The sequence below is a fragment of the Lynx canadensis genome, chromosome C1, assembly GCF_007474595.2.
Source record: "Lynx canadensis isolate LIC74 chromosome C1, mLynCan4.pri.v2, whole genome shotgun sequence".
Taxonomy (NCBI): Eukaryota; Metazoa; Chordata; class Mammalia; order Carnivora; family Felidae; genus Lynx; species Lynx canadensis.
In genome coordinates this window covers 207293398-207318191 of record NC_044310.1, presented here as the reverse complement: position 1 = coordinate 207318191, position 24794 = coordinate 207293398, and the positions used below count along the sequence as shown (strand labels likewise).

Genomic DNA, 24794 nt, shown 5'->3' with positions numbered 1-24794 from the left:
TTTGAGAGACAGAGAGAGAGACAGACAGACAGACGGACAGAGAATGAGAGGGGGAGGGGCAGAGAGAGAGGGAGACACAGAATCCGAAGCAGGCTCCAGGCTCCGAGCTGTGAGCACAGAGCCCGACAAGGGGCTCGAACTCATGACCCGGGAGATCAGGACCTGAGCTGAAGTCGGACGCTTAACCGACTCAGCCACCCAAGCGCCCCTAGAGCTCAGATATTCTTATCGAACATTGTTCATTTTAAGATTCGACAGCACACAGGGCGCCTGGGTGGCGCAGTCGGTTAAGCGTCCGACTTCAGCCAGGTCACGATCTCGCGGTCCAGGAGTTCGAGCCCCGCGTCAGGCTCTGGGCTGATGGCTTGGAGCCTGGAGCCTGTTTCCAATTCTGTGTCTCCCTCTCTCTCTGCCCCTCCCCCGTTCATGCTCTGTCTCTCTCTGTCCCAAAAATAAATAAACGTTGAAAAAAAAAAAATTAAAAAAAAAAAAAAAAAGATTCGACAGCACACAGAGTCCCTAAGATTAATACATGTCCTCAGCTAGAATGTGCTTTCGTGTCCTTTCCCTATCCTTAGGAAGAAAAGCCAGGCCAGGACTTCCAGGTCCCGCGAAGCATTTCCTCTTTGCTTCTCAAGAGCACCTCTCGGTTCCTGGGTTCCAATCGTCCTTCAGCCACTTTTTAGCTGTGAGACCTTAGCTAGGTTGCTTAACTTTTCTGGGTCCCACCTTCATCCATCATTTGGGGCTAAATAGTCTTTTCTTCGTAGGTGTGCTGGAGACTTAAACCTATTCATGTAAAGTTTTAGAAGGGCTGATGACTGGTGCCTGGTCGATCCTCAGTAGGTACGAGCAACCACACTGGTCGGTATTGGAAAGCTCTCACTCTTTTGTGAAGAATCACATGAACGGCGCGGGGGGGGGGGGGAAGGCTTAGTTTTGAAACATCTTTTTAGTACATGCCCTCAGACTCTGCGGTAGAGCAAATCCCTTTTGGTGAACAGTCAATATTATTTAGATAAAATATCCTCTCGTCTCTGCCCTAGGATCAGTTGTCCTGCAACAAAATAAAAAGACAAAGGAGGGGGGTGGAAATCCTGGCCAGGGGACAAGTTGCAGAATTGTTTTAAAGCGGTCATTGTATTCAGGTGGCCTGGAGGGACATAAGGAGGAAATCAGAACCCATTGTGGGCCCAAAAACCGTAAACCTAAACCCAGTGTCTTTTCAACTAAACAGATCGCTATCAGCCCGACCGAGCCGACTCCTGTTCCTTTTTTTGCCCGGTCATTTCCTTTCCTGAGTGTCTGTAAGAACCACCCACTTGGGTGTTTCTCAGGATTGTAGGTTTTTAGGGCAAACAGAACCCCTGGGGAGTGCCTGGACGAGCCAAACGCACAGTGACACTGTGCGCGCGAGTGACGTTGTGGCTGACATCGACCCCCGCTGCGGTCGTGCCCCGATCTGTGTGGATTGCCGCCCGCCCGTGTGGCCGCCGGTTGGGAGCCCAGGTTGGGAGCTCGGCTCGGAAGGGGGGCGGGGGTGCGGGTTTCCTGGTGGGCTGCAGTCTCTGCGTGAGAACCGCCCGCTGCTCTGTTCACCGCGGAAGCTTGCCCCGGGCCCCCCTCCCCTTGCTGCCTCTGTCCTCGGTCAGTCCAGAATGGACGAGACACCAGAGCCTCTGGCCATGACCGTCCACCTCCTGGCCAACTCTGGGCACGGCTCGCTTCTGCAGCAAACTCTCGACCGGCTGCTGGACTGCGTGTGCCCAGACGTCCGTCCCTTTCTGGTGTCAGAGCGGGTCCGGCCAGCGAAATACTACGACAGGGGCCACTCCAAGCGCTCCCGGTTCCCGGGGATGTCTGTTTTGCTCTTCCTGCACGAGAGCCTCGGGGAGGAGCGGCTGTTCCGGGTCCTCGACTCCCTCCGGCGCTGGCCCTGGCAGTGCTACCCGGCCCCCAACGCCCCGGGGCGACCGTGTCCCTACGTTCTCGCCAAGCAGGAGTTCTACAGCCTGGACAGCCAGATGCCCGTCTGGGGCGTGAGGCAGGTGCACTGTGGGGCCGAGATCCTGCGAGTGACACTCTACTGCAGTTTTGACAACTACGAGGATGCCATCAGACTCTACGAGCTGATCCTGCAGAAGGACGCCACCTTGCAGAAGAGCAACTTCTGTTTCTTTGTGCTCTATGCCACCGAGAGCTTTGCTCTGCAGCTGTCCCTGAAGCAGCTGCCCCTCGGGATGTCAGTGGACCCCAAAGAGTCTTCAGTGCTGCAGTTTAAGGTCCAAGAGATTGGCCAGTTAGTGCCTCTTCTACCCCATCCGTGCGTCCCCATCAGCCGCACCAGGTGGCAAACACAGGACTATGACGGCAACCAGATTCTGCTTCAGGTATTCCAGTTTTGCCTCTGATCTTTGTAGACGCACATGGCACTGTGTGATTTTGTGTCTGAGATGGGCCTTAGCGATGATCCGATGCAGTGGTTCTCAACCTTGGTGGCACGTCACAATCCCCCGGGGAGCTTGGCTTGGAAAACGTCTCCTGCCACAGCAGCACCCCAGGTCAGTGAGACTGGCGTCTCCGGGGGCGCCTTGGACGCCTCAGATATGTAGCAAGTGTCAGGGTTGAGCATCAGTGGGCTAATAAAATCCCCTCATCTGACAGATAAGGGAGTTCAAGCTCCGTGAGCTTGTAGCTTATACAAGATTGTCCTCTAAAACTGTGCGCAAGGGGCGCCTGGGTGGCGCAGTCGGTTGAGCGTCCGACTTCAGCCAGGTCACGATCTCGCGGTCCGTGAGTTCGAGCCCCGCGTCGGTCTCTGGGCTGATGGCTCAGAGCCTGGAGCCCGTTTCCGATTCTGTGTCTCCCTCTCTCTCTGCCCCTCCCCCGTTCGTGCTCTGTCTCTCTCTGTCCCAAAAATAAATAAACGTTGAAAAAAAAAAAAAACTGTGCGCAAATACTTGGCCCACTCTTGGTTCAGAAATAGCGTAAGCTCCTCCCATCCGACCTAAAGAAGCTCAAGCTGTAATTATAGTTGGGGATGTTAAGTCTGCAGTCCTGTGGACGTAATATTTTCCCGTTGACTTATTTAGTTCTCTTTTCTATTTAATTTGAGAAAGAGAGAGAGAGTGTGTGCACGCGTGAGTAGGGGAGGGGCAGAAGGAGAGAGAACCTTAAGCAGGCTCCACATCTAGCATGGAGCCCGACCCGGGGTTCGATTCCACAACCCCGGTGATCGTGATCTGAGCTGAAATCAAGAGTCCGATGCTCAACCGACTGAACCCCCCCAGGTGCCCCTTGAAAACGCTCCTTGAGAACACTTGACCTCATTTTCAAGCATTTTGTATCACCGTCAAATTCTACCCCAAATCAAGCTAGGTGGTTCTAACTCCTTTAAAAAAAAAAATCTTGATATAAAAGCCTTCTGTAAGCATCCCCTATAAGCCAAGCACCATCCTGATAGGGATCATGTGGCGTCTCTTGTGGAGTATTCTCTTCGGGGTGAGCCTGGCACCTAGAAGCTGCCTGGCTTAGTCTGGGTTTCTTCATTAGCACAACAAAGGTAATATCAACATCTTCCTAGAGTGTGGGTTGTTATGCACACGAAATGCCTTAACACTTAACGCCCACAATGCAATTTTAACTATTATTATTGATTATGACCTAGACTAATGTATTACGTTGATTACTTCATTTAATTCTTATTTAAACATTTTTTTTAATGTTTATTTATTATTGAGAGACAGAGAGAGACAGAGCATGAGCAGGGGAGGGGCCGAGAGACAGGAAGACACAGAATGTGAAGCAGACTCCGGGCTCCGAGCTGTCAGCACAGAGCCCGACGTGGGGCTCGAACTCACAAACTGTGAGATCATGACCTGAGCCGAAGTCGGACGCTCAACCGACTGAGCCACCCAGGCGCCCCATTCATTTAATTCTTATAACAACCTAGGAAATCACTATTTTTCCCATTTTGCAGATGACAAAACTGAGGGGGAGAGATTCTCAGTGAATTGCCTAAGACATAAGACAACTCATGCAATTCTCCATTCTTATCCAGTGCTCTGTGAGTGTGCATGCTTGTGTAAGTGTGTGCAGGCAGGGCATGATACAGCAAAATATTCTGTGGCTTCTGTCCTTGAGAAATGGTCAGAAACCCCTTTAAGGCCGATTGGGTACAGTAATAACAGGACAGAAGACAAAAAGTCTTTCCCTTTGATTAATTTTGTTGTCATCAGCTTTGAGCTATTAATAACATATGAATCATAGTGATTCTGTGTCAAAAGATTTCTAAATTATTTACCTTCTTGTTCACCTAAGGTGGACAGGTACTCTTTCTGTCGGTTGCCTTGTAATTAACCCAGCAATTTCCAAGGCATCTACAGTTTCTACCTCAGCCCCGGTTAATCTCCGGAATTTATAATCAACCTCACTGTCAAACAAACATTTAATATGTGTGTGCAGCAGGGGGCACATTTTTTAAACTGTTCTTATTTTCAAGATTAACCCAACCAACTCGGATCTAAACCAATTTCTCTAACCAATTCTCTTCTCTAAACCAATTTTTGCATCCAAGGGAATGGGATCATGGGGGTCAGTATACTTCTCAGGCAGAGGCTGATTTTCTGTGAAGTCAGACCCTCCTGGGACTCACAGGGGAGGGTCAGGGACTCACAGGGGAGGGTCAGGGACCCCCAGTGAAGATCGTAGGGAAACAAATGCCCGGCGGCCCAGATGACTGATGTTGACCAAAAGAAAGAAAATAATACATATTCAGTGGAAAACCGTAACTACGGATTCACCTCTCCACAAATAACCCTTCCTCAGCGCCGGAATGGATGTGAGTGTGTGGGCGGGTGATGGGCAAAGCTTCCTGAGGAGTGATACCTGGGCCTCCTGAAGGTGGACAGCCCGGAAGGAAGGAGCCACATGGAGAAGGGAGGAAGGTGTTGTAAAGAGGAGAGACCGTGGGTGACAATGTGTGATGTGGCATTTCCTTAGCAGGGCATGTAAAAAAAACCACACAAAAACCAAAAAAACAAACAAACAAAAAACTGCCCGAGGTTCTATGTGGCTGGGGTGAAGAGAGTGGGGTCACAGGAAGAAGATGAGAGGTAGGTGGGACCACATCATCAGGAAAATGGTCAGCCACTGGAAGGTAAGCGCCATGAGAGCAGGAACCTCTGTCTTCCCAGTACCTAGGACGGCCCGGCGCGTGGTAGGCAAATACATTCTCATGTGGACGAACAAGCGTCTCGCTAAGGAGCTTCTATTTTATCCTTATTGTAATCAGCAGTCACTGATGGAGCCCGTGCGTGACACTGACTGGTACAATTAGGTATGAGGATCAAAAGAGAGAAAATATAAATGGTGGTGCTCTGTAAAGTGGACGCTGTAGGAGATTGTGCAGAAGCAATGCAATTCTTGTGTGTGTGTGTGTGTGTGTGTGTGTGTGTGTAAGAAAGCCACCAGCTGTCCTGCCAGAGGCACACAGTGAACAGTTGTTTTCCCAGCTGACCTGCCAGTGCAGAATGTCTGAATGCGCATTTTTGCGGAGAGTGACATTAGGGTTCATAGTAGGTGCTCAGTAAATGAATGGATGTGTCAATAAACGATCGACTATGTCCATGTTGATTCACCCACCAAATACTTTTTTATTTTTTTAAAGTTTATTTATTTTGAGTGAGAGAGAGAGAGAGAGAGAGCAAGAGCACGAGCAGGTGGGGGGCAGGTAGAGAGAGAGGGGCACAGAGAATCCTAAGCAAGCTCTGTGCGCTACCGTGCACGGAACCCAATGAGGGACTTAAACCTACGAAGCCGTGAGATCAGAACCTGAGCCTAAGTTAAGAGTCGGACGGTGAACCCACTGGGCCACCCAGGTGCCCCTCGTTCACCAAATACTCGTATTGATTGTCTACCCTGCACCGGAACCTGTTTAGGCCCCGCTCTCCATTTGTCTTAGTCCTTTTATTATTTATTTATTTAAAAGAAATTTTTTAATGTTTCTTTGTTTTTGAGGGAGAAAGACGGAGCCTGAGCGGGGGAGGGGCAGAGAAAGAGGGAGACACAGAATCCGAACGCCGGCTCCGGGTTCCGAGCTGTCAGCACAGAGCCCGATGCCGGGGGTTGAACTCACGGGCCATATGATCACGACTGAGCCGAAGTCGGAGGCCCAACCAACTGAGCCACCCAGGCGCCCCTGTCTTAGTTCTTAACGGCTGCCAGTGTACGGTGGCTTGATTCTTCCCTTCCCCCTTTAGCGGTGCTTTGTCCTTGCATCTTTCCGTGGTTGCCCCGTGGGAGACAAGACAGCCGTCCCTCTGTTACCCTGTGGTTGGGTCTTCTTTGCCATGACACGTTGCCTTTCCTGGCGGATGGGGGGGCTGGATCCTCCCCCAGGAGCCTGCGATACGAGGAGCCTGCTCTGGTAGGGCTGCAGCCCACCTCCTCACCCCCCGCCCCTGCCTTGAGTATAGGGACAGAAAGGGTTGATTTGACCAAGATTGGAGCATGTGTGACTTGGAGGATGACCGAACCGGGCTGTGGTGGGGGGGTAGGGGTAGGGCTGGAGAGTTCAGATGAGTTTTTGGGGAAAGATTGTGGCCCGCTGAGTATAGGTGCAGGGGGATCTACAACAGGCAGCAGAGAGGCGTTTGTCAAGGTTGTTAGAGAGGAAGCAGACACGGTAGGTCCCTGTAAGATTCAGTTTAGATGATGACGCCGGCACCATCACGGCGGGTGGATTGGATGAGTACCAGACAGACCGATCCAGAGGTGACTTCGACCGCCCAATCAGGGACTAGCAAAGTTTTAAGTAAGGGAAAGCACGATGGAAGCGTGAGGTTAAACATGAACCGTGTTTAAAAGAGAAGGGAGGTGACGATGGGTCTGGACACCTCGGGGCTTGAGATGCCTGCGGGTCATTCGGGTGATATTCCGGGGTCAGGTGGCCCCTGAGGGCAGGAGCTTGGGGTAGGGACACGGGCGGGGTGGGGGGTGGGGGGGCGATGGCTGAAGCCCTGTGCAGAAGTGGTGGTAACCGAGGAAGCGTGTGTAGAATTTGAAGAAAGGAAGCAGAACCTACAAAGCGTCCACACTCTGGGAGACGGGAGAGAGAAGAACCGGGGAACGAAAGGGAGAAGCAGGCACAGACCGTGATGTCGTCGAAGCCAGTGTGTACTCGGTGGCGTGAATTTTCTCGGGTGCGCTAGAACGGGCCCCTGAGGTTCTTCCAGCCTCCTCTCCTCATCGGGCCGCTGCTCTCTGGTTGTGTTGCCCATAACCCCGGGGAGATCAGCACCAGCTACAGGGCCGTCCCACCTCCCCGGGTAGCTGCTGCGACCACCACGGGCATGTCCTTGTCAACGTCTCCACAACACTACTGAAGCCAGGCTCTAATTTCCAACAAGGTCTTTGTGAAAGGTTGAAGCCAAAAGGGGAAAACAACAGAACATTCTTTACAGGAGAGGTAACTTACAAGCACCTCTGGGTGTCACCATTGAGAGCTCCTTGGCCAAGACGTGACCTTGAGGTCCTCTCACACGTCTCCGTGTGTGCTGCACGTGTGTCACCAGGAGGTGCTCCAGGCCAAGCACACAGCGAGAGCAGGAAGGTTCCCTCTTATCTCTTGGGGGCCCACCTTCCAGGTCTTCTTTCTTGACAAGAGTTGACTGCTTCCCAAGACGAATGAAATGGGGACGTTCACGCTCGTCTCCACCACCTGCCCCACCGTGGTGGTGTCTCATTCGTGGACCCAGGCAGGGGGTTTGCTTACATCAGCACATGAACCGAACGTCAGTACAATCTGGGATGCTGAGTCTCAACAACAGATGTCGGTCATTAGCCGTCCTTTCTGGTGGCTTCTCTCAGTTTATTCCGCCGAATGAGCAGGCAATCACGCCTGTGGGAGCTTCGTCCAGTCCCTGGGTTCGCCTCTGGATCCTCTACAAGTAGCACTTAGTTCTCCAAGAACCAGTTTTTTATTTCATTGATTTTCTCTACTGATTTCCTGTTTTCAAGTGCATTGATTTCTGCTCTAATTCTTATTATCTTCCGCTTACTTCACATTTTTTTTAAAGGATATTCTCTTCTTGATGATTTTTTAACGTTTATTTATTTTTTGAGAGAGAGAGAGTGCAGGTGGGGGAAGGGCAGAGAGAGAGAGGGACAGACGATCTGAAGCAGGCTCTGCGTTGACAGTGGACAGCCCGATGTGGGGCTCGAACCCATGAACCGTGAGATCATGACCTGAGCCAAAGTCAGACGCTTAACGGACTCACTCAGGCGCCCCTTACTTTGGAGCTGATATGCTTTTCTTTTTTGAGTTTCCTAAGGTGGAAACTTAGATTGTTGATTTGAGGTCTTTCTTCTTTTCTAATATATGCATTCAATGCTATATGTGATATATATATATATATATATACACATACATATATATAAGTATACATAATTAAATACATTGTTGGTATTATCATTAAAATTTTTAAAAAAATCTTTATTTTTGACAGAGAGAGAGAGAGAGAAACAGAGAGAGAGGAGACACAGAATCCGAAGCAGGTTCCAGGCTCTGAACTGTCAGTACCCAGCCCGACATGGGGCTTGAACTCACCAATGGGAGTTCATGACCTGAGCCAGTTAGATGCTTGACCGACTGAGCCACCCAGGCACCCTTGGTATTATTATTTTAAACACACTTTTTTGTTAGATCAACTAAGAATGAGAAAAATAAAAGTTGACCTTCATTTACTCCTTCTTCAATGTTCTTCCTTCCAGGTTTCTGATCTTTATTACTTTGCTTCTCTCCAAAGAGCTTTTAATGTTTCTTGCAAGGCAGGCCTCCTGACATACAAATTCCTTCAATCTCTGTTTGAGAAAGACTTTATTTCTGCTTCACGTTTGTAGGAGAATTTCATAGGGTACAGAATTCTAGCTTGGTGGCTATTTTTTTCTCTTCACACTTTAAATATTTCACTCCATTCTCTTCTTGCTAGCATGGCTTTTGAAAAGTGGGATGTGTCGGGGCACCTGGGTGGCTCAGTCGGTTGGGCGTCCGACTTCAGCTCAGGTCACGATCTCGCGGTCCGTGAGTTCGAGCCCCGCATCGGGCTCTGGGCTGATGGCTCAGAGCCTGGAGCCTGCTTCCGATTCTGTGTCTCCCTCTCTCTCTGCCCCTCCCCCATTCATGCTCTGTCCCTCTCTGTCTCAAAAATAAATAAAACGTTAAAAAAAATTAAAAAAAAAAAAAAAAAGAAAAGTGGGATGTGACCCTTACCTTTTTTCTTTTTTTTCTGACATCTGTTGGGATTTTTTTTCTTTATCTTTGACTTCTGTAGTTTGGAAAACGTATGTCTAGGTGTAGCTTTGGGGGGATTTTTGGGGTGGTGTTCTCTGAACTTCCTGGATTTGTGTTCTTGTGTCTGACATTAGTTTGGGGGAAATTCTCAGGCACAGTTATTTCAAATATTTCTTCTGTTCCTTTCTCTGTTTCTTGCCTTCTGGTGTTCCTACCATGCAAATGTGACACTTTTTGTAGCTGCCTCACAGTCCTTGGATATTCCGTTCTGGTTTTTTGTCTTTGTTCTCTTTGATTTTTAGCTTTGTCTTGTTTTTTTAAAGTTTGTTTGTTTGTTTGTTTGTTTGTTTTGAGAGAGAGGGGAGAGAGCATGCCCGCAATTAAGAGAGAGGCAGAGAGAGAGGGAGAGAAAGAAACCCAGGCAGGCCCCGTGCTGCGGGTGAACTCAAGAAACCATGAGATCATGATCTGAACCGAAACCCAAGAGTCAGATGCTCAACAACTGGGCCATCCAGGTGCCCCCGATTTTTAGTGTTGAAAGTTTCTTCTGAGGTTCGCTCTAGTTCAGTGATTCTTTGCTCAACCGTGTCCAGTCTACTAGTAAGCCCATCGAAGGTGTTCTTTATTTCTGTTACAGTGTTGGTTTTGTTTTTTTTTTTTTTAAATCTCTAGTGTTTCTTTCTGGTTCTTTCTTAGGATTTCTGTCTCTGTTTACATTGCTCACCTGTCCTTGCTTGCGGTCTGCTTTATCCATTAGAGCTTCTAGGACATTCATCAAGTTATTTCAAATTCCTGGCCTGATAATCCCAACAGCGCTGCCATGCCTGGCTCTGATGTTTACCGTCTCTTTTTTTTTTTTAATTTTTTTTTTTAACGTTTATTTATTTTTGAGACAGAGAGAGACAGAGCATGAATGGGGAAGGGGCAGAGAGAGAGGGAGACACAGAATCCGAAGCAGGCTCCAGGCTCTGAGCCATCAGCCCAGAGCCCGACGCGGGGCTCGAACTCACGGACCGCGAGATCGTGACCTGGCTGAAGTCGGACGCTCAACCGACTGAGCCACCCAGGCGCCCCTACCGTCTCTTCAAATTGTATTTTTTAGGGGCATCCGGGGGGCTCAGTCAGTTAACCATTTGAATCTTGATTTCGGCTCAGGTCATAAGCTCATGGTAGTGGGCTGGAGCCTTGAGGTATGGAGCCTGCTTCAGATTCTCTTTCTCCCTCTCCCACTGCCCCTCTCCTACTCACGCTTTCTTTCTCCCTCCCTCTCCCTCTCTCTCTCTCTCTCAAAAAAAAAAAAAAAAGAAGAAGAAGAAGAAGAAAAAAAGAAAAAAAATGGTTTCTTTTCTCCTTCCCCTTCCAGACGCACAAGGAGAAGTTTCTCCCATACTTATTGTGAGAGTCTGGTCAGGCTCCGGGAGGTAAATCTCACAAGCTTGTGGGGCCCCTCTGACTGGGTCCCCCTGGAGTTTTTAACTCTCAGAGTTGTCCACACGAAGCCTTCTGCCATTCCTTAGTCAGAGTTCAGGTTTTCCTCATCTGGCCCTGCTTCCCACTGGCGTTTCCCCTTAGGAGTCTCTGCTCCGAGAAGCCATGATTCCCTGCATTTATCTGTCTCTCCGGTCCTGGGGCTGCTATTTGTCCTTTATCCTCACTTCTTGTACAAATGCTGGGAGAGTTTCGCCATAAGGCCACAAGCATCATGCACATTGACCACTCCTGCCTCGAAAGTCTGTCCTCTGTGGGTTTGCATAACCCAGCTCTTTAAGTTTGCCTTCTCTTTCCATCTTTTTTTCAAGGACTCACCTCTTTCTTCCTGTGCCTAAATCAGGTTCTCTCAGCCTTGGCGGTATTGACATTTTGGACTAGATGATTCTTGGTCGTGGAGGACTGTCCTGTGCCTTGCTGGTGTGAGCAGCACCGTTGGCTCTGTCACTAGAGGCTAGTAGTACCGACCCCCGCACCCCAGTTGCGACAACCAAAACGTCTCCAGACCTTGTCAAACGCCTCTGGGGGTGAAGGTTCCCCCGGCTGAGAACCACTGTCCTTGGCCAAAGGTTTCCTTAAGGTTAAGAAATATAGACCATCCTGTGCACTTAGCCTCATCTTTGTTGACCTTACTGCTGTGTGAGAATCTCTGGCTCTCGAGCTTTAGCTTATTTCCGGCTCCCTGGAAGACCACGGGACCATCATGTCTCATTCGCACCTCGCATTCAGTCTGAGCGAAACCTAAGACACCATCAACAGCCTCCCCCAACCTCTCCAGCTCTGGTCACTCTCTCCCCATTTGCAGTGGTTTTGAAACATTGTCATTTTTAAAGCCTCTTTTCCCAGAAGCCCCTCATTCAGTCACACCTAGTGAATGTAGGTGAATAGAAAACTGTGGTAGTTTTCTGCTGGGGTCATTCTTTTCCCCCCTTCCTTCTTTAAGCCCGCATAGCTTTAAAGGTGCGTTATTATTATTATGACACTCTAACTCTTCACTCCGGCTCCAGGCATCCTATTTTACCCAGCACACCACAGTTGAACACATTTTTAAATGGCAGCTAACTTTATGGCTAGCCCAACTTTCTTTCCAGAAGTCTAGGCTCACCCCTGCACCCAGATATGTTTTTTTATTGTCATAAAATACACAGAACACAACATTTGTTCACCTGAGCCCTTTTTAAGTGTCGGGTTCAGTGCCATTAAGTACATTTACAATGTTACACTACCATCACCACAGTCTGTTTCTAGAACTTTCTCATCACCCCACATAGAAACTCGGTACCTATTAAACTATAACTCCCTCTTCCGTCCTCCCCTAGTCCCTGGTAACCTTGGTTCTTTCTGTCTCTATAAACTTGCCTATTCTAGGCACCTCACCTATGTGATGCAACACATAGCATATAATACTTGTCCTTACGTATGGCTTAGTTCACTCAGTATAATGTTTTCTAGGTTTATCCATGTAACAGGTGTCAGAATTTCATTCCTTTTTGAGTTGAAAAATTTCCATTTTATGATATCTGGCATCTCTGCATTGCCTAAGCTTGTCCAGAGGTGTCTTTCTCTGCCTCTTCACTTCTCCACCCTTTAAGGCTCTGCTCGAATGGCAAATTGTCTCCAAAACCTGCCGTGAAGCTCCAATGCACATTAGCTTCCATTTGGTGCACGTTTTACATGGAAATTTTTGTAACCCGTAACTGATTACGTATTTTCTTATTCTTGTACCGTATAATTTGGAAGTCTATGACTCTCCGCTTCCTTTCAGTATTTCGTTGTAAATGTCTATTTCCAGTAGACTAGCGGGTAGACAGCTGCTTCTGCACCACCGGTTGATTGACTGCTTGTTTTCAGGAAATAAGCCTGTCTCTTCGGAAAAGGTGTGTGTTCCAGAAGCTAGTTTGGTGTAAGCAAGCACGTGGTTCTTTTCACTTGATCAACATTTGGCTAAGTCCGTCGTTGTGTTCTGTCTTGGCCGTTCAAAAAATCAAAGAACGTGGTCTGTCATGAAGAAAGTAATTCATTTTCTTCGGTAGCATTTCTTGAGGGTCCTTTCCCATTTCCGAATCTCTCTCCGCTGTGTGCACTTCCACTCTATTCCTCCCTCTTTGTCACTCTCTTCGTTTCTTATTCATTCTCCATCCCTACCCCAAATGTGCCCCACATAACCACACAACACACACACACACACACACACACACACACACTGCCATCCTTACCCTTCTGCTCACTCAATACTTGGGTTTATGCTGCCCTGAAGGAACACTTCGAGGCATTGCTCAGGTTTTCACTCTTACAGAAAAGCAGTTAACATCAGTGGTTTTGATTAATCAGTTAAAGTAAGTGCCTTTCTTTTTTCTTTTTGTAAAAAAATTTAGTTATTTATTTTTGAGGGGTGAGGGGTGTGTTGGGGAGGGGCAGAGAGAGAGGCAGACAGAAGATCTGCTCTCTGAGAGCAGAGAGCCTGACACGGGGCTTGAACTCACAAACTGTGAGATCATGACCTGAGCTGAAGTCAGAGGCTTAACTGACTGAGCCCCCCAGACGGCCCCCACTTTTTTTTTTTTTTTTTGGTAAGTACCTTTACTTTAAAGAACAATTAATCAGAAGACAGTGGTTTCAACTCTTAAGTAAGCAAGTCTGGCATTGTTCGGGGGGGTTCTTATTATCTGCATCATTTGTTTCCATTTAATTTTTTTTTTCAGTGTAGGAGAAATTCTCTTATCTCTTGCAATCACGTTTAGTAAGAGACAATCTTATTTTCCCTTCATGGGATGAATCTGTTCTTTAACAGCTTAATCATTTTTTAATGATGCATATTCTCTTGTTTCTCAGGTATTTAGAATCAAATGAGTGACACACGATAGTCCTATTCATCAAGATAACTGCCAGGGTTCCCTGAAACTTGAAAAAGCTAGTTCTCAATTCGTAACATTTTACAAATATTTCTTGGAAAGATGAGCTCTAAATGATCAGAATTCCTACAAATGCATTTCAGTTTGTGTTCTGGCAAGAGGAGCCTTCTTCTCCCCCAAGGGATTTCTCTCAATCACTCAGCATTATGTTTCTCCTGGAAATTCTTCACCGTAACTGCACACGTCTGCATTTCTACATTAATAATATTGCACTCAATTGTGGTCTGTGGTCTAAGGATCTTAGACCTCACTTTGAGAATGAGAAGTTGACATTTCCTTCTCCCAAAATGTTTGCAGAAATGGCCAACCATACGATGAAAGTCATTTTGACTTTTCTTTAAAAGGCTTGAGATCTACCTAATGTCAAATAATTAGGGGCCCAATAGGATTTTACATCTCCATACCTGTATACATGTAAAAATGTACATTTTGTTAGGTGCTAAGCTTTACGTATGTATCCAAAAGACATCTAGTTGATTACTTACCACGTGCTGGGCACGATGCGAGTTTACTGGAGATACAATAATGAAGAAGATGAATATACCCCTTGCTCAAGATGGCAAATTCAGAGAAAGACACAGAGATGTAAGTGGACAAGTGCATAACACGGTGATAACTACTATGATATGGAAGTACAGGCTGCGAGGAGATCTAGTAATAATGCTAATTACTATGATACTAACCAACTCATATTTAGCAGAGCTATGTCCCAGCCACTGTTATCACTTAATCCTTTCAACAACTCTATGATGCTGGTACTCAGGATTATTTCCTTTCATAGGTGAAGAAACTGAGGCATAGGAAGATTAGGTAACTTCTGTAAAGTCCAACAACTAAGTGGCAGAGCCAATATTTAGGGGACCTAACCCAGAGTCAGTGACATTAAGAAAGCTTCCAAGAGGAAGTGATGTGGAAGCCGGGGCTGATCATGGGTTTTTAGGGAGAGGGGTTAGAAGAGACATATCCCAGACCGAGGAAATAATGTACACAAACACTGGCACTGGGAAAGAGCAAATCATGTCCAAAGAAGCTTGATTTTGGCAAGTGGAGGCTGGAAGGGAGGAAGTGGTGAACGACCAGGCTGGAGGAAGAGGGGGCAGACTGTGGAGGGTGTGATCGGTCATATTAAAGGACTTAGATTCTTATCTCAAGAAGAATAGGGAGCCATCTGAAGTAGGAGGGTGACATGATGAAAGCTGTTTCTGAAGCTCCTCTTGTAGAGGAGTGCAGGAGGGATCGGAGGGACGTGAGGGCATCGACGGGGGCCTCATCCCGTAGCTGTGGCAGTAATTCAGATGAGAGATGGCAAGAGCCTGCCCTAGGGTTAAGGGCATTGGACACGGAGAGCCAGGAAGATCGGAGAGAGCTTTGGGCGACAGAGTCCACGGGAGTGGATGACACGGGGACGAAGAAGGGGAAATGATGCTCTTGCTTTGCTAACACGGGGCTAACGCGTTTGAAGAAAGGGAAAAGACTAAACAGAATGGAATTAGCATGAGTAGGGAAATGAGTTCAATTTTGAACACGTTGAGTTTGAGGAGCTGGTGCCTGGAAGGCAGTTGGATAGACAAGTGGGAGGCTTATAAGACAGATCTGAGCTGTAGTTACGCTTTGGGGAGCCTTCATCATTTACACAGTAATTGAAGCTTAAAAAAAAAAAAAAAAAGCCTTCAAATGTAAAGGAGAGAGGTCAGCCTTGTAAAATTCAACCGGAGCTCAAGTAACAATGAATGACAAGGAAGCTGATTGAGGATGATCTCTGGCAAGGGCAATTTCAGTGGATTGGTAGCGGGGAGAGTCAGTGCCATGGGTAGAGGAAATAAGGGGAGGTTAGTAGGATAAATGAGTGTGGATACATTTAATAGAGAGGCTTGACTGTGAAGGAGAGGAGAGAGAGAGCCGGAGGGCAAGAGGGTGAAGGAATGTGTTTATTCAAGATAGACCTGAGCAGGTTTAATTGTTGTGGTAAAAGAGCGGGCAGAGCATGGGGTAGAGAGAAGGAGGGGAGAAACAAGATAGCAAAGTGGGAGGAAATGAATCATCCATAAGTTGGCGGTGGCCAGGAAGGCAGGAGGCGTTGGAATTCACGGAGCGGAGACTGGTCCCGTTTCTTGTGGGGAGGATGATGATGTTGCAGATACATTGGATGGCAGGCAGCCGAGAGGTGCTAGCTGCTGATGGCTTTTGTTTTCTCCCTAATCTAGAGATCCTTCTGCCTGGGGAGGGGGTGTGGTGGCCCCATTGACGGTTTGAGGACAGCTCGGAAGGTCTGCAGCAGCTGACAGTTGGCTAAGGAAACAGGACCTACGGGGAGCCTGGGCCCAGTTGGAAAGCGCACCTTCATGGTGATGTCACGCTGAACAGTCGTGTGCTTTTCTGCAGCCTGCAGTGCAAGGCACGAGTTCAGAGCCCGTGGGAGCGCAGATGGAACCCGGGGTTGGGAGGTCTCGAGGGAGGCTTTGGCGGAACAAAAGGGAGTGGTGGAGAGGAGTGGGAAGTATGGGCGGGGAAGTGGTTGAAGCCATGAGGGCCTTTGGACTCCAGTTGACTTGGAAGGAGGTGTTGATGGGAAAGAGCTGATCTAACAGGAGAACTGAGTGTTGGAACAGGAAAGACTGCTCAGTGGTCCCTGGGAGGTAGAACATTGCGAGGGGGGCGAGGCCCAGGGGAGGGGCCATGGGCTGAGCGGAGCTGAGAGGAGGGGCGACTACAGACCCTGCCCTGAGAGGCACTTCCGGGTTGCCCTGAGGCTCCTCCTTCTCTTCAGGATTGGTAGAAAATTCAATAGGACCTCAGAACCAAACCAGTGGATTTCCTCATCCAGACTGGATAGTCTAATACCAACCCTGAATGATCTCTGAGTATGGGAATCCCTATGCCACTTTCCATTTCCGGAAGAAAAAGACTTCACTGGGTCACGTAAAAAGGTAGATTATAACGTCAAACGATTCTCCAGGAGGCTAGGCTGGCGGCTCAGCCCTCTGAGGGGACTTGGGGAGTTTGTTCTCCCAGGAGAGGAGACCCCAGCTTGCATCCGGGAGAGAGTCTGTTTCCCTCTGATTTGGAAAGAATGAACGAGTAGTGTTCTTGGAGAGGAAGAATTTGGGGTCGCTTGAGGTTGGAGTTGGGGAGAAGCCTTTACTTTTTATTGTACACACTTGTTCAATGGGCTTTACAGTGAGCCGTCACTGCCTTTACCACGTTTTTCTTATGAGAAGTTATCAGATGAATATAATTTTTTAACGTTTATTTATTTTTGAGAGAGAGCCAGAGTGTAAGTAAGCTGGGGAGGGGGGGAGAGAGGGAGAGACAGAAGCCCAAGTAGGCTCCAGGCTCTGAGCTGTCAGCACAGAGCCGGATGTGGGGCTTGAACCCATGAGCTGCAAGATCATGCCCTGAGCCGAAGTTGGACGCTCAACCAACTGAGCCACCCAGGCGCCCCAGAAATTATTAGATGGATATTATTAGAAGGTAACACTGGGTGAAAGGAAAAATGAAAAGGGACAGAAAGCCAGGAAGGGCAGGGGAGGCAGGAGGAATTAGAGAGAGGCAAAGGCAAATCCCACTCCAGAAATGTGGAGTGGGAGGTCAGCCTGACACGCTGAGACTCACGGTGACCACGTGATAGCATGCTGCCGGACGACCACCTTTTCTGGGTCTGTGGCTGTACTTTCCAACTTTTGTTGCGCCATTAGAATCACCCCCGGGCGGGGGGAGATTTAAAAATTCCTCAGGCCCAGGTGGCTCCCAGCCCAATGACATTAAAACGTCCGCAGGTGGGAGCCTGGTGTCAGTGTTTTAAAGCTCCCCAGGGGGCCCCAGTGTGCAGCCAAGTTTGGGGACAGAAGTTTCTCCTCTGGGTTCGCACACAGGGACACATCCCGGCATGCAGTGGCCGTCCCTTTGACAGTGTCCCCGCTAGAGGGGGCTGGGATGTTGGTGGAGGCTCCCCCTGCGTGAACGGGGGTGGTGGGCTGGATGGGGGAGGGGGGAGAGGGGGAGGGGAGGAGGAGGGGGGAGAGGCAGAGTGGGGGGAAGGGGAGGGGAGGGGAGGGGGGCGCGGCTCAGGGGAAGCACACCTGTGGGGGAGATTTCAGGGTAAGTGGCTTGGTCCAGACTGCAGAATACCGGTTTTCAAAGTGTGTTCCGGGGAGCCTTAGGGACCTGGTGAGTGGGGTCAGCACCCCAGCGGGGGTGGGGGGTGGGGGTGGGGGTGGGAGAGCAAAGGGAGGCCCAGCAGCCTTCAATCAGGGCCGCTCTGCAGACAGCACCTCATATCTAGGGATTCCAGAAAAGTTTCTGCTTGAAAAAAGTGTTGGGGGGGGCAGTTGGGGAGTGGGAAGTCATTGCTTTTTTTTCTATAGCGGTGATCAGCCAACCACGGGCCCCCGGGGAGCTAAGAATAGTTTTTCCACTTTTAAATGGTTGGGGGTGGGGGGAACGTCATGACACATGAAAATTGCACAAGATTGAAACCCAGCCACACCCATTTATCTCATTGTCTGCGGCTGCTTTGCAGCAGAGTCGAGTAATTGCAATGAAGACCTTGGGTCCATGGGGCCTCAGATACATTATACGGCTCTTTACAGAGAATATTTGCCAAAGGAATTGATGGCAACAACTTTTTCGCTTTTTGCAGTTTGATCACGGTCACTATACTGTTTCTATCAGAGAGAAAATTGGGGGCTGGCTCTACATGAGTGTGACATAAGTAAGCAACTACCGGACGCTCGTGCGTGGTGATTTGGTCGTTTCTAGACCTGCTTTCTTACTGTTCTGATTTCTTCCTTCTTGCCTGGGGAGATAAATATGGACCAGTCTTTTTTATTTTCTTTTAACAAACCTAAAAACATTTTTTTTTTTTTTTAGATCAGTGTTAAGTTCACAGCAAACTGGAGAATCCCATATGCTCCCCTGCCCCTCGCAGGTACCGCCTCCCCCTCTGTCAGCATCCCGCCATCCCACAATCAATGAACCTGCATAGACACATCATTATCGCCGAAAGTCCACGGTTTATATTAGGTTTCACTCCTGGTGTTGCACGAACTGTTTTGACAAAGGTATAATGACGTGTGCCCCCCCCCCCCCCCCGCGGTATCGTACAGAGTACTTTCATTGCCTTAAAAATCCTCTGAGCTCTGCCTGTTCATCCCTCTCTCCCCTCTACCCCCTGGCAACCACTAACTTTTTTTTTGTTTTAATGTTTATTCATTGTTTTGAGAGACAGAGAGAGACAGAGTGTGAGCAGGAGAGGGGCAGAGAGAGAGAGAGAGAGGGAGACACAGAATCCTAAGCAGGCTCCAGGCTCCGATCTGTCAGCACAGAGCCCAACGCAGGATTCAAACTCATTAAGTGCAAGATCGTGACCTGAGCCGAAGTCGGCCACTTAACCGACTGAGGTGTGCAGGTGCCCCCCACTTTTTTTTTTTCCTTTTTATGGTCTCCATAGCTTTGCCTTTTCCAGAATGTCATATAGTCACAATCATACAGTACGTAGACTTTTCAGACGGGCTTCTTTCGCTTAGAAAATGTATTTATGGTTCTTTTGTGACATTCTTTTCCGTATTTGATTAATGGCAGGGCCAGGCAGCGGTAGGCCCTAGATACCAATTTCTAAGGGCTACTGACAAGAGAGAGAACGTTATCTTTTCCAGAAATCTTCTTGGCCAGAGTGCAATGTAAAGAGTAGGGGATGAGGCTCCCAAGAGTCCAAGGATGGGAGATGGGCCAGTGAACTCCATTCTGCAGAAGGAGACAGCAGTAAACCTTAGGCTGGGAGCTCTGCTGAGTAGGGCCTGTAAGTTTGGAACCAGAATGGAATTGCTAGGGATTAAGAGAACACAGCTCCCTCCTTTCTTTGTTTCCCACATGACACTAGGTCTGTGCTATAAACAAATGGCACCCCCCCCCCCAATTTAAAGAATATTGGCTTAAAAGGTGTCGAATTATTAGTCTGGCTGGAGTGCCCACATGTCTTGCAACAGCTCAAGATATATATCATTGGCCTGATCTAAAAGAACTTACCAACTTTGGAGGACTGAATTCTTATTCCAGGCTTTATCTTGACTATGGCCACGTGTTTGGGTGGCTTTTTATTGTGATTTTGATTGCATAGTTGGTGATACATTGTTTGCATCAGCAAGTGAGGCCGCCAGATGACATCTTCGAACATCTTTGCGTCATTTGAACAACATGATCTACAAGAACCGTGTTGTTGTCAAGCGGTCATTTGATTCTCAGATTCGTAGCCTTGTCATACGTTGGTTTAGGGAGTCTGAGAGAAAGATGTGTGGGGCTGAATACTGATAGAGCTCATAATCAGATTGGACTTATGACTTCAATTCAACTGGCTCTGTTGCAGGTCTGCTGTGGGCACCGCATGGCGGAGGATGAATGGGACATCGTCTGCTCTCGGCACTTAGAAAACGTCTGTTGAATTTGTTTCTTTTTCCCTTGTCCCTTAGGTCCAGCTGAATCCAGGACTTGGTGTGAGGAATGGCGAGCTTTCCTTTCTGAACGGCACCTCGGGAGCTAACACGCTTCCCCAGGGCTCCAGGCTAATCCCTGTCTCCACGAGGAGGACCCTAGAGCCCAGAGGCCGAAGAAGCCGGGCCAGGAGGCTCAAGGTGGGCTCTCCGGAGTGCCCAGCGCCCGGCGGATGCCCAGCGTCAGACAGCTATAGTGGTACTTTGTGGAAAAACCCTGGTTGCCCATCCCAGGACCGCAGCGCAGCCGCGGGTGCCCGGGTGCATCTGCCTTCTCCCCACCTCCAGCCTGGGGCCACAGCAAAGGTCCTCAGCGCGGAAAACAGCTTTGAGAAGCTGGAGGCAGAAACTAATGTTGACACAGGGCACACCACGGTCAACTGGGAACCCAGGCAATCTGTTCTAAGCGAATTTCCAAGGGATCTCCGGGCCAGCCAGCCACCATCCTGCTTGCCAGACTCATCCTTAGGGGCAACTGCCTCCAAGAACAATAAAATCTCTAAGGAAAGGATCCATGGTTTGTCCCTTGCTGGCCAGAGGGCTCTTGGTGCAAGGAAGACGATGTCAAAATGTCTCCTTCACCTGCCAGTCCAGGGTGAAGAAAAAGAAGAAGAAGAATTCTTTATATAGCACCAAACAAGTGGGGTTTCCTAAAACACGAGATCAGATACAGTGTTCTAGGAACGGAGCCCTCTGACCTAGAATCGGGCCTGTTTCTTGTTCACGTGAGGGGCCCCGAAGGCTAGCCATGCACAGATCAGTATAGCGCTTATTTCAACTGTTCCCAGTCTCACGGTGCTGTGAACGGTTATTTGCGATCATGGTCAGGAGGGAACACAGCCAACGTGCAGGGGAAAAAAGCCCTTGGAGACACAGCTAACCCAGCTGGGTGTGTTGAGTTCAGCACCTATCAGAAATAATTGCATTGTATGCAAATGAGTCAGCTGTGTTATGCAATGCTGATGAGCGTATGCACTTTGGTTTTAATTTTCACTTGGGTTGCGTAGTTCATCCCCCTGGACGACACGGACTATTTGTTCTTTAGTGTTTTTTAATTTTCTGTGGCCTCCTTTGGTATCTATGCTCTGTATACTACATAGCCGCTCGTGATTTTGCCTTTAAAGTTGTTTGCATCTAGAATGAGTTACCATGCAAGTGTTCTGAAAATTAGAAACAATTTAGTCTTTTCCTGTTTAATGAGCAGAAACACAGGAAGCCAAGAAATCCGGTGAAAAATGAAAGCTAGGCTCTGGGATTTCCCAGCCCCTCCATTTCTCATTTGTTTCTGGGCTACTCCAAAGGGGCCAAGTGGTTCATGTTTCTAACCAGAGAGGAACATGACATGATCGGATGATTCCAGATCTCTACTTAACGCGGCAGGAAGATTGGATTGGATGGGTCGTTGGAGCAGGACTTACGTTCTTCTGGCCATGTTCAAATTCCTAAATTTCTTTGCAATACTCATTCATTCATTTATACATTCATTCACTCATTCAGCACGTATTTATGGAGCACCCATGTTTGAATAAGACAGACATTGACATATGGTCCACATACATTCTGGGGCCATCCAACCACCAAAAGTTTATGGTCCCACCAGTACAGATTCATTGTAGCAACACTTGAGAATATGTTGAAGTGTTAATTCCTCTGGAACCCTTTTCCGCAACTGCTGTTCACACTTGCTGCACAAGGCTGTAGTAACCATTCGCCACCTGCGGGTGGAGACCGGCACATATTATAAGTTGCAATTATAAGCATGATGGACAAATTCTCGGTTGCTCATCGACTGTATTTTTTTGTTGGGTCTATAGTAAAGGTTTTTAAAACATCTGAGGTCTGTGTGTTGTAGTCAATTTATGACGTTATTGGACTCCATGAACCTTATTCTCCAAATCCATGCTGATTTGGCCCGATCTTCGTGACAACCCGACACTTAGTATACCCACGTGGAGAGAAGATGTGTTCGGGCTCAAGCACGAGTCTCAGGGAAGAGACACCTGGCTGAGTTTGGGTGCTCTGCTGACCTTGAAGAGTAGAAATGAAGACGAGTCGCAAATAGACAAAGATAAGACTTCGAGGTTGATTTTCTTTTTCTAAGCGCGTGACGTCAATATATTCTCATTCTCATTTTCCTTCCCTCCCCCAGACTAAAGTTAGATTTTAGGAAATGGGATGAAGAACTTAATTTCGGTATGATTTTCTATAATAAGAGTTTAAAGTAATGAAAGTCTCATTTAAATTGAGCTCTTGAGCTGCCTTGGAGAGCGCGGCAGGCGGGCAATTCTGAAATTTCCTTCCTGCTTCTTTTGAGGTTACCTGAATTCTTTAACATAATACATGGGCAAGAATATAAGTACATGGAAATCGGGAAGAATACTGATAAACGTGAAGGAGTACCTTACAAAATTGATTTGTAAAATAACACACTCTTAAAGTGACACTGACTAGATCCTTCTCAACACAGGAATCCCATTTATAACGCGATGGGATGGATATTCCAGTGCACCAGGGTGCCAAAGTCCCCGCTTTGGGCCCCAGCTTTTAAATGTACTATTTATGGGGCTTTGAACGGTCAGCCTCTTTGATCCTCCGTTGCCTTACCTACTGGAACCAAAAGTTAAGAGAATCAAGATTATGCACCTGAAGATATTTGGATATTGTTAAGCACAATAAATACGTAAAATAGTAGTATTGTTACAAATGGTCCTTCAGACCCATGTTTTTTTAAAATGTCATGGCAACGAAAGTTTTTTTTTTTTCAAACAACTTTTAGTAAAATCAATGATTCGGTTAAAAAAAAAAAAATCAAACCCAGGGGCACCTGGGTGGCTCAGTTTGTTAAGCGTCCAACTCTTGATTTCGGCTCAAATTGTGATCTCATGGTTCCTGGGTTCGAGCTCTGAATCCGCTGACAGTGTGGAGCCTGCTTGGGATTCTCTCTCTCTCTCCCCATCCTTCTCTGCCCCTCCCCTGCTTGTGGTGTCCGATCTCTCTCTCTCTCTCCAAAATAAATAAATAAATGCTAAAAGCAAAAAACAAAAAACCCCAGCTCTCTAAGATTTTTGCTATATGTGCCATTTGTTGACATTCATGTTTCTAGGAGGGAAATTACGGATGGGAAGAAATCAAATACATCTTAATGTTCAAAAGAGATTGTATGTAACATCGATAAAGTGGCAACTAGTTTAATCGAATTTATCACATTAACCAGACTCTTTACTTGCTTATGCTGTATTTTTTAATGTAAAGTGTATCACTTTTATTTTAATTCATTTTATTTATTTATTTTTTAACGTTTATTTTTGAGAGAGAGAGAGAGAGAGAGAGAGTGTGGGGAAGGGGCAGACAGAGAGGCGGGGAGAGAGGATCTGAAGTGGGCTCCGAGCTGAGAGTGGAGAGCCCAACACAGGGCTCAAACTCAGGAGCCAGGAGATCATGACCTGAGCCCAAGTTGGACGCTTAACTGACGGAGCCACCCAGGGCCCCCCTTCCCCTTTTTAAATCAGAGGGACTCTTGAGAATCCAATTACTTTATATTTCTTTATAGGCACATTAAAAATCAGTCGCATTACACTTCTTTAGCTGTTTTTAACCTCATCAATAGTATATCATACTTTCTTGCAACTGTTCTTTGGACGTCGCTAAACATTACTAGAAATGGTAGCCTTTGGAAGCTTTCGAATGAGTTTGTTCATTAAAGGAAGTAGAGCAGGGGATTTGGGGGTGGAGAAGGGGAAGGGTGGGACACCCCTCGATTTCCAAAGGGAGGTGGGCAGGAGCCTCGGCTCCTTCCTTCCAGAGAAAGTCAGGAAAAGGGGAAGGGAAGCCAAAGAGAAAAGAAGGGAGCCCATTTTCTGTGCATTGGAAACTCTTAAATTTCATCTCCATGTCATAAAATCTATTCAGAAAGTCCTGAGATACCTAATACTGTCTGCCTTTCTTGAATCTTTTCTAAGCCCTCATGCTTTGGCTTTCTCTCCCTTTTCCTTTCCTTTCCTTCTTTTCTCTTCCCTCCTTCTTGTCCTCCCTCCTTTCCACTCACCCTCTATGCATGGATTTGATACTCTCTTCATTCTGTTTTAATAGGCTCTGTCTTGGGGGCGCCCGGGTGGCTCAGTTGGATAAGCATCTGACTTCGGTTCAGGTCATGATCTCACGGTTGGTGGGTTCGAGCCCCACGTCGGTTTCTGTGCCCCTTTTGGAGCTCTGTGCTGACAGCTAGGACCCGGCTTGGGAATCTCTCTCTGCCCTTTTCCCGTTCCCTCTCTCTCTTTCTCAGTATAAATAAATATTAAAAAACAGAACTCTGTCTTGGTGGCATCTCCCAGGATTCCTGAAGAGGACCTGTTGGCTAAGCTCCAGGAGAATGGGAAAGACAAGGCCGCTCCTGCTCTGGGGGAGTGCTCCCCACTTTCCAGCTCACGTGCAGGACTCTCCCTGGGACCGGTAGGCCCACGCCACTGAGGAGAATGGTGGTCTCTCTACCCACGTTGCTCTCCTCTCTGGAGAGCACTGGACCTTTCTCGGAGGTCTGAGATGTTTCTGGAACATTTCTCACAACTAGCAATTTTAAAAATTGGCTGTAGTATATGATGGCCAACCAGCAGGTGCCGA

The 24794-nt window shown here is 47.8% G+C and overlaps 1 protein-coding gene across 1 annotated transcript; it reads left to right on the top strand.

The window, feature by feature from the left end:
* The first annotated feature begins 1298 nt into the window (after nt 1-1298).
* FAM124B (family with sequence similarity 124 member B) lies at nt 1299-22011 on the top strand. The gene is made up of 2 exons (XM_030327821.2): nt 1299-2390; nt 20157-22011. Exons 1-2 carry the CDS (start codon nt 1659-1661, stop codon nt 20805-20807), a joined length of 1383 nt encoding a protein of 460 aa, XP_030183681.1. The 5' UTR covers nt 1299-1658; the 3' UTR covers nt 20808-22011.
* The last annotated feature ends 2783 nt before the right edge of the window (nt 22012-24794 follow it).

Excerpts from the sequence above, each read along its gene's own strand:
- FAM124B (XM_030327821.2), top strand. The coding sequence starts at position 1,659 with ATGGACGAGACACCAGAGCCTCTGGCCATGACCGTCCACCTCCTGGCC. Across the intron at positions 2,391-20,156 it reads GCAACCAGATTCTGCTTCAG|GTCCAGCTGAATCCAGGACT; the intron begins GTATTCCAGTTT and ends CTTGTCCCTTAG.